General features: G+C 42.5%; 1 protein-coding gene across 5 annotated transcripts in view; it reads right to left on the reverse strand.

Annotated features, from left to right (window-relative positions):
* Window positions 1-4658: 4658 nt before the first annotated feature.
* The window catches only part of TCEA1 (transcription elongation factor A1), a 28792-nt gene continuing 21303 nt past the window's right edge, over window positions 4659-12147 (reverse strand). For all 5 annotated transcript variants that reach the window (XM_048507938.1, XM_048507937.1, XM_048507941.1 and 2 more), the window contains exons 7-10: window positions 10526-10680; window positions 9433-9579; window positions 7375-7446; window positions 4659-5567 (exon numbers count right to left, since the gene is read on the reverse strand). In XM_048507938.1, coding sequence (XP_048363895.1) covers window positions 5559-5567; window positions 7375-7446; window positions 9433-9579; window positions 10526-10680 — 383 coding nt within the window. In that variant the 3' untranslated portion in view covers window positions 4659-5558. The remainder of the gene's footprint in view (window positions 5568-7374; window positions 7447-9432; window positions 9580-10525; window positions 10681-12147) is intronic.

Consider the following 12147-nt stretch of genomic DNA (forward strand, 5'->3'; position numbering starts at 1 on the left):
CAGTCCCTGCCCTCAAATTCCCGGATTGAGTGTGCCGGTTGGAGTGGCTGTCTGGGGAGAGGTTGGCCGTTCTCCTGGTGTACCGGTCGCCCTGGCGCACCAGGCTGACGGCCTGCCACGGCTGCTGGAGGCCGGTGGCGAGTGGGCGTTGCGATTCCCCGACTTATTGTTCTGGGGACTTCAACGTCCATGTGGACGCCGCCTCATGTTCAGCGGCAGTGGACCTGGTGTCATCCATGGCGACGCTGGGACTCTCCCTTCTAAACACCGGCGCCACTCATGAAGCTGGTCACACTTTGGATCTGGTCTTTGGGGCAGGAGTGAATATGGTCGTATCCTCTGTTAGCAGAGTGCCATGGTCCGACCATTTTGCCCTGAAGGTTCGGGTGGACTCGCCGCCCCAACCCTGTCTAGGCGACGGACTTATTTTTGTCATGCTAAGGCTTATGGAACGGACAGGTTCCTGAATGCTCTGGGACCCTGAGCCTCCTGGCACCCTCGATGAGCAGGTGTCAGACTGGAATTCCAGGCTGCGCCGACGCCATCGAGGAAATTGCTCCCAGACGCCCTCTGCGCCCCCGTTCACGATGAGCTCCTTGGTATACCGAGGAGCTGCGCCAAATGAAACAGGAACTCAGACGGCTAGAGCGAGTGTGGAGGAAGTCTCGCAACGAAGTGGCGCGAACAACTTATAGGACGTTTATGAAAGCCTATGAGTTGGCGATACGGAGGGCGAAGAATGCCCATTTCTCGTCCTCCCTCGCATCTGCTAGCTCCCGCCCGGCACAATTATTTCGGATTGTTCGATCCCTCACCTCTTTGGTGGAGGGATCTACAAATTCTCAATTGGCAATTGGCTGTGAGGCATTCCAGAGCTTCTTTGCAGATAAAGTCGCGTCTCTCCGCCGGGACCTTCCGACCACAATTGATACAGTAAAGGAACTCGAGGCTCCTTCGCCGTCTTTGGGTCCAAACTTGGACCGGTTTTCCCTACTCCTCGCGGAAGTCCGATGTTGACAGGGCCCTAGCTGCTGTTAGACCTACTACCTGTCCTCTGGATCCACCGTCTCCTGGCTGATAAAAGCTTGCCGGGAGGAGTTACAACCCCACCTGTTGAATATAGTCAACTGCTCCCTTGAGCAAGAAGTGTTTCCGGGTGGGTTGAAGGAGGCAGTGGTCCACCCACTCTTGAAAAGACCATCTTTAGATCCTGGTGATCTGGCCAATTACCGCCCCGTTTTGAACTTGTCGCTTCTGGGGAAGGTAATTGAGAGGGTGGTGTTGGAGCAGCTTCAGGGTTTCCTGGGGCACGCCTCGGTGCTCGATCCCTTCCAGTCCGGCTTCCGTGCTGGGCATGGGACGGAGACCGTCCTCATCGCCATCACAGATATGCTCGCATGCAGCTAGACCAAAGGCGGATCGGCGCTGCTTGTGTTACTTGCCCTCACAGCAGTGTTTGATGTGGTCGACCATGACCCTGTGACCCACCGCCTCGCAGCCTCTGGAGTGCGGAGCACCTTCCTTCAATGTATTGCCTCGTTTCTCCAGGGTCGGGGTCAGCAGGTGTGGTGCGAGGGCACGAGGCTTCCCAAAGGGCTCCACTTAGCTGTGGGGTTCCCCAGGGAGCCTTACTTTCCCCGCTCTTATTTAATATCTACATGCGACCCCTTGCTCAGCTGGTGCGGAGCTTTGGGCTGGTCTGTCACCAATATGCGGATGACACCCAGCTCATTCTGTTGATGGGGGGGGGGCTCTGCCCCTGCAGCTCTACAGCATTGTTTGGAGTCGGTTGCTGGTTGGTTGAGGCAGAGTAGGTTAAAACTTAATCCAACAAAGACGGAGGTCCTCTGGCTGGGCCGGGGGGAGAGACCGAGGGATTTCCAGCCGCCTATTCTAGAAGGGGTCACTCTGGCCCCGACATCCCTGGCCGCCCAGCCTGGGGAGTCCGCCCTGGACTCTGCCTTGACAATGGAGAGCCAGGTGGCCCATGTAACCCAGGTTGCGTTTTTTCATCTTCGCCAGGCGGCTGGCTATCTCTCCCAGCCCGACCTGGCCACGTGATCCATCGCGGCGGTCACCTCGAGGCTAGATTACTGTAACTCGCTTTACGCGGGCCTTCCCTTGCGATTGATCCAGGCTGAAGCTGGTCCAGAATGCAGCGGCACGGCTTCTGGCAGGTGGTGATTATTCAGATCATATCACCCCTGTGCTATGCCGTCTGCACTGGCTCCCAGTGGAGTTCCGGATCGTCTTCAAGGTGTTGGTAATAACCTTTAAGGCCTTACGCGGCATGGGGCCCTCATACCTACGGGACCGCATCACCCCTTATGTCCCACGTAGGCCACTACGCTCAGCGGTGGCTGAACTGCTGGTGACCCCGGCCCCGCTGACGATCGCGGCTGGCTCCTCGACCCGGATATTATTGCCAGGGCCTTTGCACGGCTCTGGCCCCTGCCTGGTGGAAAGCTCTACCTCCATCATATCGGGCCCGGCGGGGCCTTGGTGAGTTCCGCAGGGCCTGCGAAACTGAGCTATTCCACCGGGCGTTTGCAGAGGCTGGCCGCGTGTTTACTGCCCCCCACTGAAACATCGGGAATTGAAATCTGGCGAGGCTGCCATTCTCCATCCCTTGTTATTTCGGGTCGGGCTCCACTGTTGATTCACTTGTATCTGGGGCCGCCGCTCCCCTTTTTTTTTCCTCTTCTATTATTTAATTCTCCCTTTTAGCCTTGGGATTGGGCGCCCGTTTTTACCGTTTTATTGGTTTATTGTTTAAATTGTATATGATTGTTGCTGGATTTTAAATGTGTTAATTTATGCTGGATTTTAAATGTGTTAATTTATGCTGTTGGAGCTGCTGTCAGAGAACAGCCATGTTGGAAGCCGCCTCGAGCCCCTTGGGGAAGAGGCGGCCTATAAATTTGAAATATAAATAAATAAATAAATAAATTTCTCTACACAGACTTTTATTACTTCTGTGGATGTCTGTGGGCCAAACTTCAAAGAGGTTCTGTTCAATTTCAGGGACTCTTGGGTCAAAATAAGTTGGGACTTGGTACAGGGATATGAGTTCAAATGCCTGCTCAATGACAAAAGTCCTGTGTGATTGTAGAAGGGGGACAGAGTCCAACCATACTTTCACACTTGATCTCTTCAGAGGAAGAGAAAAATAAAAACATAGTAAGTAAAATACTTGGGAACATTTAGGGCAATGAGTTAGAAACCAGCGGAATCTCACACAAAACAAAATCTTATCTATAGAAATGGCCTTTACAAATAAATGCAAATAGGTTGTCAGTTGCCCACTACCTGTTATTTGGTATTTATATCAGAAAGGCCACAGTCTATTAAAGCTATATGCACACAATGTAAGCCACAACACACACACAGGGGTTTTAAAAACATGTGGATTTCCTTGGTTATCAGACTAAATAGGCACCTATTATTCAAGAATCCTGTGTTAAGTACAGCCAGACAGATCCTTTGGCAAGTTCTGACAAGGCAGGACATGAAAAAGAGGATCAGATGTTGAGGATGAACATATGAATAGTTACTGGAGACATTGCTCCCTTTTATGGCCAATAGCTGTAATAGAACTATTGTACAACACTCCATTTATTTCAACAGTTACCTACAACAGTTTGCGATCATCACAGAAAATCTTTTGAAGTTTCATCGCATCAGTTCAGTAGAAGAGAACAACTGTGGCACAAAGTGCTTACTTCTCTCCAGCTGCAGTGATGCAGTGAAAACATCTAAAGCTGACCATCTTCCATGCACACTTACAGGAGAATTACACATGCAACTAAATTTTTTCTTCTGAAATAGGCAAAAAAGAGCTACAATTAAACACATTTAAATTAAAATCAGAGTTTGTTTACTATAGTACTTAAAAACAATGTTAAAAGATCTACAAGAAGAGACATTTGCGTCATAATTTGATGATGCAGTCACTTGATGAGATATCAGTTTAATATTAGAAGTTTTAAAAAGTACCTATGGCAACTCAGAAGTCTCACTCCAATTTAGTGTGAAAATAAAATAGTTTTCAGTTATTACTGCTTACATTCAAAGTTATTGATCAGCATTGTAAAACCAAAAAATCCAGCAGCCGGTGCTTCCTGTATCATCTATCAGTGTAATCCTATGAAGGGTTATTGAGGCCTAAATTTATTAAAGTCAATGTGCTTAGGCTGGAGGGTTGTGCTGAACATATTCTTAAAACAGGACAGAGGAAACAATACCTCCTATCTGAGGAGTTTAAGTTAGCGTACACAAATGAACAACATTATCTACTAAGACATTCTCTTCGGTGATTCTAAACATTTCATTGTGGCTTCAACATGGCAACACTGAAGAGTACACAAACTGAACTCTGCAGTTCACAAATTTAAATATTCTGGTGAGGCAGATAAAAATTCTGTTACCCATTCCAATTTAGTCCTTTAGATTTGAAGGCCACCATCCTAACAAAGGTTTCAAAATTCCTATATGTGACTAACACATCATGACTCAAATTCTTACCTACACACAAACAGCCTTATCATTTGCAGCAAACAATAGACATCATTGTTAAAAGCTGTCATTTTTTCTGAAACGTTCATGCTCTAAAGACAGAGTCTGAGAAACATTCTAACAAAACTTCACCAAAACAGATGGTGAATTACCATAATTTTATTTCTGACCTTGTGGGTCTGGCAATCAGTGATCTACATGTAAAAAGTGATAGTCATTAACAGTTCACAGGAACCAATACCTATATAAATGGAAAAATATTAGTTTTAAATTTCCTAGGCAGTATGCCATTCGGCATCTTTGTTCATTTACAAAGTCAAAAATAATGATGGCATCAAGCGTATAAAGGTAACAAAGCTGTAAGGTCAAACTAGCCATGTAGGAATTTCTTCAGAATTAAGGACAAGAAAATAGCACACATGCTTTAGAGCTGCACAAGAAATTGGACAGATCAATGCAAATTACATAATCGGGTCTTGAAACAGAAGGCATGTGTTACAAAACATCAGATTTCATGATCAGCATTCAAGGGTCAGTGCAGAAATAGTTTATACAACCAAGCCACCCACACCAATTGTCATTTAGGTATTACATTATACATAGTATAAAGCGAAACTATTTGCCCTAACATACCAAAATGGTTCAATAGGAGTAGGCTATTGAAAACACCATTCTATAAGAAAACATTTCCGTTAGATATGCTGAGTGCATAGACATACAATGCTTCTTCACAAAGTTAAAAAAAAGCAGTTACCCAAATGTCATTGATAAAAGTTTAATGTAGACTTATTTATAAAAATGAAAAAAAACACCCTTTTCTTTGAAATTACAACACACAACTGAGCCTCTTGACTCTGCTGAATATTCACTACAGGGATGGTGGCATCGAAAACAAAATCTAACTTTAAAGATGTCTGTTTAAAAGAAGGGTATGGAGACTGGGGGGGGAGCCTTTTGCAGGAAACTAGATACTTGACCCAGTTCTTAAAGCTAATTATAAAATCCTCTTTTCTTACTGGTCCAGATGTCAACAATTTCTTCTTCTAGCAGAACTGTCAAAAGAAAAGAAATATGCATGAAATATGCATGCAGCAGACTGCTAATTCCTTAATGACTGAAAGCAAATGAATATATTCTGCTTTTTGTCACATCCCCACCAGTTCTTTTTCAAAAGCTATGATAAATATTTTCTCCTCATCGCATATTCAACAGTAGCAGAAAATATATGAAAACTGTGAGAGGGTTGTTTGATCATTTTTAAAAAAATCATGCAAGGTGAGCGAAGGTCTGTTTTGGCAAGGTGGTAGGTATCAGTTTCGCAATCAATTTCCGATGTGAAAGCAGCTTGGAAAATGTAATAACTCATGTCAGCAGTATAAAAACTATGTTTTAAAAACTTTGCATACAATGTATACAAGTGAGTATAGTTTCAATTTTGAGGTGGAGCCATTTCAACCTACACATTAAAATAAACTAATGGTAGTAATTTTTATTAATTTATTGTTAATTTTTATGCTGATTGGTGAAGGTCAGATCCATTCTCAGAACTAATCAAACATAATCCCCCAGTCTTGTAAGCATGCCAGTAACATGAAACAAGGATATTGCTGCCAAGGCACAAGCACCGGAGTGGCCAGTCAGCAGATGAGCCAGTCTCTGTATGCCCTTGTCACAGATCCTGTTAAAGAGGTTCTGACTGTATTGGATTTGGACCATGTTCACCTTGGTTTAGGTTGAGGAGTGGATGGAAAATGTCCTCAGAGAAGGGATGGTTTCTTCAAATGTCAAGTAACAGATCCAGAGCTGAAACTGAGTGAGATTTGTGCTTTGGATCTGATTTCACATGCTCTTTATGTTTGAATTTTGATTTCTTTGCTGGAGGTTCCAATGGAGTCCTTGGAACTGAGGATGAGAAGGATTAAGTCCAAGCCTGTTGAGGATTCAACCTCAGTTCCATTAAGGCTGATTGGGTGGAGAGCACCAAGGGAAGTCTGGAAAGCCTCTTAGGATTTGGCGGGTGGCTCTGAGGACAGCCCTCAATTGTGATGTCCTATGATTCTGAACTTTGGTCTTAAATTGTCGATAGGCTTTACTAGCATCCATGTTGTGCCCCTCAAAAGAGACAAAGATTGTAATTGTCTATCTGGGCCATTTTTGCTCTTCATCGGAAGTACTTCTTGAAAAAGCCTTTGTGAGCCATCTTAAATGTCACCAGTCACTGCCCACTTCAGAATACAGCGGGGAAACTGGTTAGAAAAAGTTACTAAAGTAAGTTTAAAGGTGACAGCTCTTCAGTTGTGTTATGTGCTTTAGAAAAACAAAGTAGTTGCAAGCAAAAAAGGGTCTGCTCTGAAGAACACATGGAATAAGCTGCAACTATGCTAGGAAGAACATATTTCGTTAGAAGCGAACGACAGAAGAGGTGCGCCATGCTCAGACCATACGACCATTTGGGTGGGAAATGTCAATGGCTCCAAAAGAAGATTCTGCATCCCCAGTGGAATGTTATCCTAGGGAAAGAATCTCTATGCAGTAGCCCTGGTCATGTGCAGTTCTAATGTAGGAATGAACAGAAGACCAAAGCTGAAAGATGGCTCCTATTTGTAGAGCCCTTCAGGGAATGGGCAGGATATAAATCCAGTAAACAAATAAACAAACAAACAAAACAGTAATCTTCACAGAATGTTTGTAAATATCCAAACTATGGCGAATGTCTGTCCAGTCAAAAGCCTAGAATTTCTACCCTATCTCTTTTTATACCTAGGCTGCAATAGATAATGCATGGGAAGTTGTATTTAAAAAGAATACATGTTCTATACATATATATATGATCGATAAAATCAATTGGGTTTTTTTTACCTTCCATCTGTTTCCACATTCATTACACACAACAAATGTTGTCATAGGTTCATCAGCACTTCGGGTTTGAACCTACATAAAAGATAGCAGCTATTAACTTTACAAGGCTAAGTTGTGTCATTTCTTCACAAAACCAGCATCACGTAAACTATTTGTAACATTTTGATGCAATATTAAAGTTTTATGGCCGCAGAAAAAATTCTATGTGCATAGGCTATATGCCCCTTATTTTGCTCCATCACTCTTTTGCTTTCTCTTTCAGCCCCATCCATGAGCTAGGCACCCGGCTGCGGCATCACGACCACATCCAGCCACCCAACCAACCAGATTTCCCAGCAGCATGGATGTGGGGGGCTGGAAAAGTCAAACAGCCTTTCCACCATTGAGGAGCCTCTATGAGTCCCCATGGACTTACACTGCCTGAAAGGGCAGCTTAAATCTAAAGCATGGCCCGCCGGTGTAATGCCAGCAAAGGCCAGAAGGGAGCTGGCTAAAATTAGCTCCTCCCCTGGTCACACCCCCGGTTTGCACGTGTTACTCCGTCAGTGGTGGCAAGAGCCCTAGGACCCTGGTGCGGTGTCCAGTGCTTGGGGGAGTGGGCGATGGGTAAGTGCTCCAGGAAGGGCAAAGCCGCTGGTGTGCCACTCCCAGTAGTGAATTTGTCCCCCCTTTGGATGGGACTCTTTCTCTCTCACTTCTCCAGTCATAAGTTGTCATTTTAGACGGCACATCAGGCAAACAGAAAAATAAGGGACTTTTACTGAGTTTTGTGGACAGGAGAATAAAGATGTTAAGCAAAGAGATAGAAACTATTCACAAGTTTAACACACAGCATTTGCTGGGTCACTCAGTTATAATGTTTCACTTATTTCCTAGGAAGAGAGAACAATTATCAGCCAAGCTTTTAAAACTCTAGGGGTGCATATTTGGCTATTCCATAGCTAGGTACAGTATAATTGTGAAGGCCTTCCATAAATTAAATTCTTTAGTTCTGCAATGTCTCCACAGGCAGAATTCCTCCAGTTTTCTCTATCTCTCTGGGGGCAAAAACCTTGGCTCCTAAATAATTCACTATATTAGCCTCTTTCTCTGAAAGCTAGATTTCGAGACAACACATCTATGCAGTCTTCTAGGGCAGGACCTGTCGTTTCAGTCTCCAGAGGCACAAACCCTGTGTGATCCCAACTGACAATTTCACTGATTTTCTTCTCAAATTATCTTCCTGTCTGGCTCTTCCAGCATTCCATGGGTTAGCTAAAAAGGCTATCAGCTGCTCTACAGACTCACCAAACAGGAATAAACAGAAGTGAAAATTATCAGAAAGGGGCACGATCTTTGCCCATCCACCAAAGGTATCAACCTAAGGCAAGACACTTTTCTGCTTTGCCTGAACTTCTGCTCATTTTAGCCTACATAATGTCCTAATCTGATTGCATTCATAGTCCAGGAAAGCCTCTATTAATATAAATAGCATTTTACATTAAAGCAAGGTAAGCAACTCATTTTAACAATAACTTTCTCAACATGTGTAATTAATTACCAATTCAAGGCAAACAATACTACTAAAATAATACCACTAGTCCACTAAGATGGATAAAGTATTACTACCAAAATAGGGGAGCAAAAAACTTAGCTAAAAAATCTGCTATTCAGTTATTGCGATAAGAACCAAGTAAAAGATCACGAGATTTTCTCAGAGCCATAATTGCATCCTTTGTAAAATATACATGTTAATGTTGACACTCATGAATAAGGATAACCTGCTCATCTTGGAAACTTGGATGCAATTAAATATTTTCAAAAAGGTTGAACTATCACCATTGGCATATGTCATCTTCTACAAGATTTTATGAACAAGACACTCATGCACTCATTCAGTCAAAATGGGGGAGAGAGGAGACAAAGAGGAAGGCGGAGGGAGAGATGTAGCTTCAGTGGAATTAAGAGCTACTATAAAAGCTACTCAGACATTTCTATTTCAGAACTGTTTCTAAAAAGGCACAAAAGGAATCATGATATTTACGATATGTACTTAAAACTGAATGTGACTTGGCATACCTGTGTGTAAGTACAGTTCTTCTTTTTACATTTGCCGCATGTAAACAAATCAGTCTGGGTGCCTCCAGTTTTCGCCATCTGATGCTCTCTTATGGCTTCTTTTGTTAGATTTTTCCGCATCTCTTTTAGTTCATCACTTGCCATTTCCTGTGGTGCAGGCAAAGACACAAATACATGTGTTTTAAGTACTTGCCAGTTGGTCATGGCTTGCAAATACCAACTCATACATAATATGAACAGTTTAAAGCCATTTTCTACTCAACTGTGTCAATATTCAGTGTGCAAGCACAGAGCCAAATGAATGCAGCAGAGATTACATTAATTGTGAGTGCTTACTAAATTAGGTTTAGTTCTATGGATCAAATTATTCCTCACTGGGATTATTTATTATTCCTCAAAATCTTCTCAACAGAACATTCCCATCTCACAAAATCAAGTCTGGGAATAGAAAGAATGCATGATAGCAGTTCTTATTCCTATCTGGGTACTACCAGTCTTAAATCACAGGTGCTGTTTATCTCACACGGCCTTGTCAGTCTCCCTGTCAGATCTGATCACATTGCAACATTACTGAAAGCAAACAAAGCCAATTGAGAAGGAGGGCAATGCATATTGGAACAGATTTAGTTACATTCACATATCACTGAAAGCATACAAATCTTATTCAAGAAGCCTGGTTCTTCCACTGCCGATCAATGCCATGATCAAAAAATTGCTGGAGGAGGGTATAGCACTTTGACGCCATTATTATGTGTTCACAAAAAGCCAGTCAACTTTATTTTAACATTTTACAGTTTTAAGACTCTAAAAACTGCTGATTCCTATAGAGGTTTAAATACATGATAGTGCCTTGAGGAAACAATTAAAATGTGTAGAAACAAATGCCATTAAGTGAGAACACTACTCTTATAGTACACACACAAGAGGGTATGAACATTTTCTTAGTCAATAAGTTTTGAGCTTGCATCACTGCTGCCAGCTGATTAGGCTTAATATGCCACAATGCTACATATTTTAAAAGTATGTTTTTAATGAAATTATGGCACAGCCACAGATAATACCAAGGATGCTATATACTGAACAAATTACTTACCTCAGCGGTCATTTTGGCAAACCTGTCAGGAGGTATGTTGCCACATAAAACATTTTTCCTTAGATTAGGGTTCTTTGTGTCCTTAAGATTTGCTATCCTGCTGCGCACCCTATTTTTGTATTTCATGTCAGTGTTTTTTAGCTCCTGAAATATAGGTGCTTAGGAGTTAAGGGCAATAAAGTATGAATAGTTCACTATTGCATTCTATTCTTTTACAGACATTTGACCCAAACTAATATGCTTTGAAACTCTTAAAGCGGCTAAAGACAGACAAGAAGCAAAAGTAAAAGTGACAGAAACAGAATCAAAAGTAGATTCAGCATTCTAGCACTGGCATGTATAACCAATGTAAGGAAATAGAAGAAAACACCAAAGAAAGAAGAACAAGAGATCTGTCCACAAGATCCAAGAAATCAAAGGGAAATTTGCAAGGTCTTTCTTGTTGAAAGATCAACATGAAAAAACATTAACCCGAACAGAACAAAATAAAGAAAAGGTGGAAACAATACACTGAAGATGTATTGTCGAAGGCTTTCACGGCCGGAATCACTTGGGTGCTGTGTGGTTTCTGGGCTGTATGGCCGTGTTCTAGCAACATTCTCGCCTGACGTTTTGCCTGCATCTGTGGCTGGCATCTTCAGAGGATCTGATGTTGGGAAAGCAAGTGGAGTATATATATGTGTGTGTGGTTTCCGGGCTATATATATACTCCACTGGCTTTCCCAACATCAGATCCTCTGAAGATGCCAGCCACAGATGCAGGCGAAACGTCAGGAGAGAATGTTGCTAGAACACGGCCATACAGCCCGGAAACCACACAGCACCCAAATACACTGAAGAACTATACAGAAGATGTGAAACAAAAACAGATTTCTTCCAAGAAGAATCTTTTGAAGAACAACCTACAGTTTTAGAAAATGAAGTGAAAGCTGCACTGACAATTGGGAGAAACAAATCACTAGGAGCCAATGGGATATCAACTGATCTATTCCAGAATAGATCAGAAATGGAACCCATCAATGGAGCCCATCAAAAAAAGGGAAAACAAAACAAAGCCCACAGGCTGGAAACGTTCAATTTATATTTCATTTCCCAAAAAAGGAGACATCAAAGACTGCAGCAACTTTTGGACCATTGCATTAATTAAAGTAAAGTGATGCTCAAAAACTTATGACTGTCACCATATATGGAGTGAGAAATGCCTGATTTTTCAGAAAAGGAAGAAGCACTAGAAATTATATTGCAAATTTATGTTGGGTACCAGAATATTCAAGAAAATTTCAGAAGAAAATCAGCTTGCATTTCATAGATTGCAGCAACATTTTGACTGTGTGGATCATGAAAAACTATGGCTAGTTTTAAATGAAATGGGCGTGACTATTTTGTTGTGCATCTGGTACTCTGGACAAGAGGCAGTTAGTACAGAATATGGAGAAACAGAATGGTTTCCAATTGGCAAAGGTGTTAGGTACGGATGTATTTATCTCCACATCTCTTCAATCTATATGCAGAACATATCATAAAGAAAAGCAAGATTAGATTTATATGAATGGTTCAGTGAAAACTGAAGGGGAAGTACAGTAACAATCTGAGATATGTCCATGATATTATATTAAAGGGAG

The sequence above is a fragment of the Sphaerodactylus townsendi genome, linkage group LG09 (genome assembly GCF_021028975.2).
Source record: "Sphaerodactylus townsendi isolate TG3544 linkage group LG09, MPM_Stown_v2.3, whole genome shotgun sequence".
Taxonomy (NCBI): domain Eukaryota; kingdom Metazoa; phylum Chordata; class Lepidosauria; order Squamata; family Sphaerodactylidae; genus Sphaerodactylus; species Sphaerodactylus townsendi.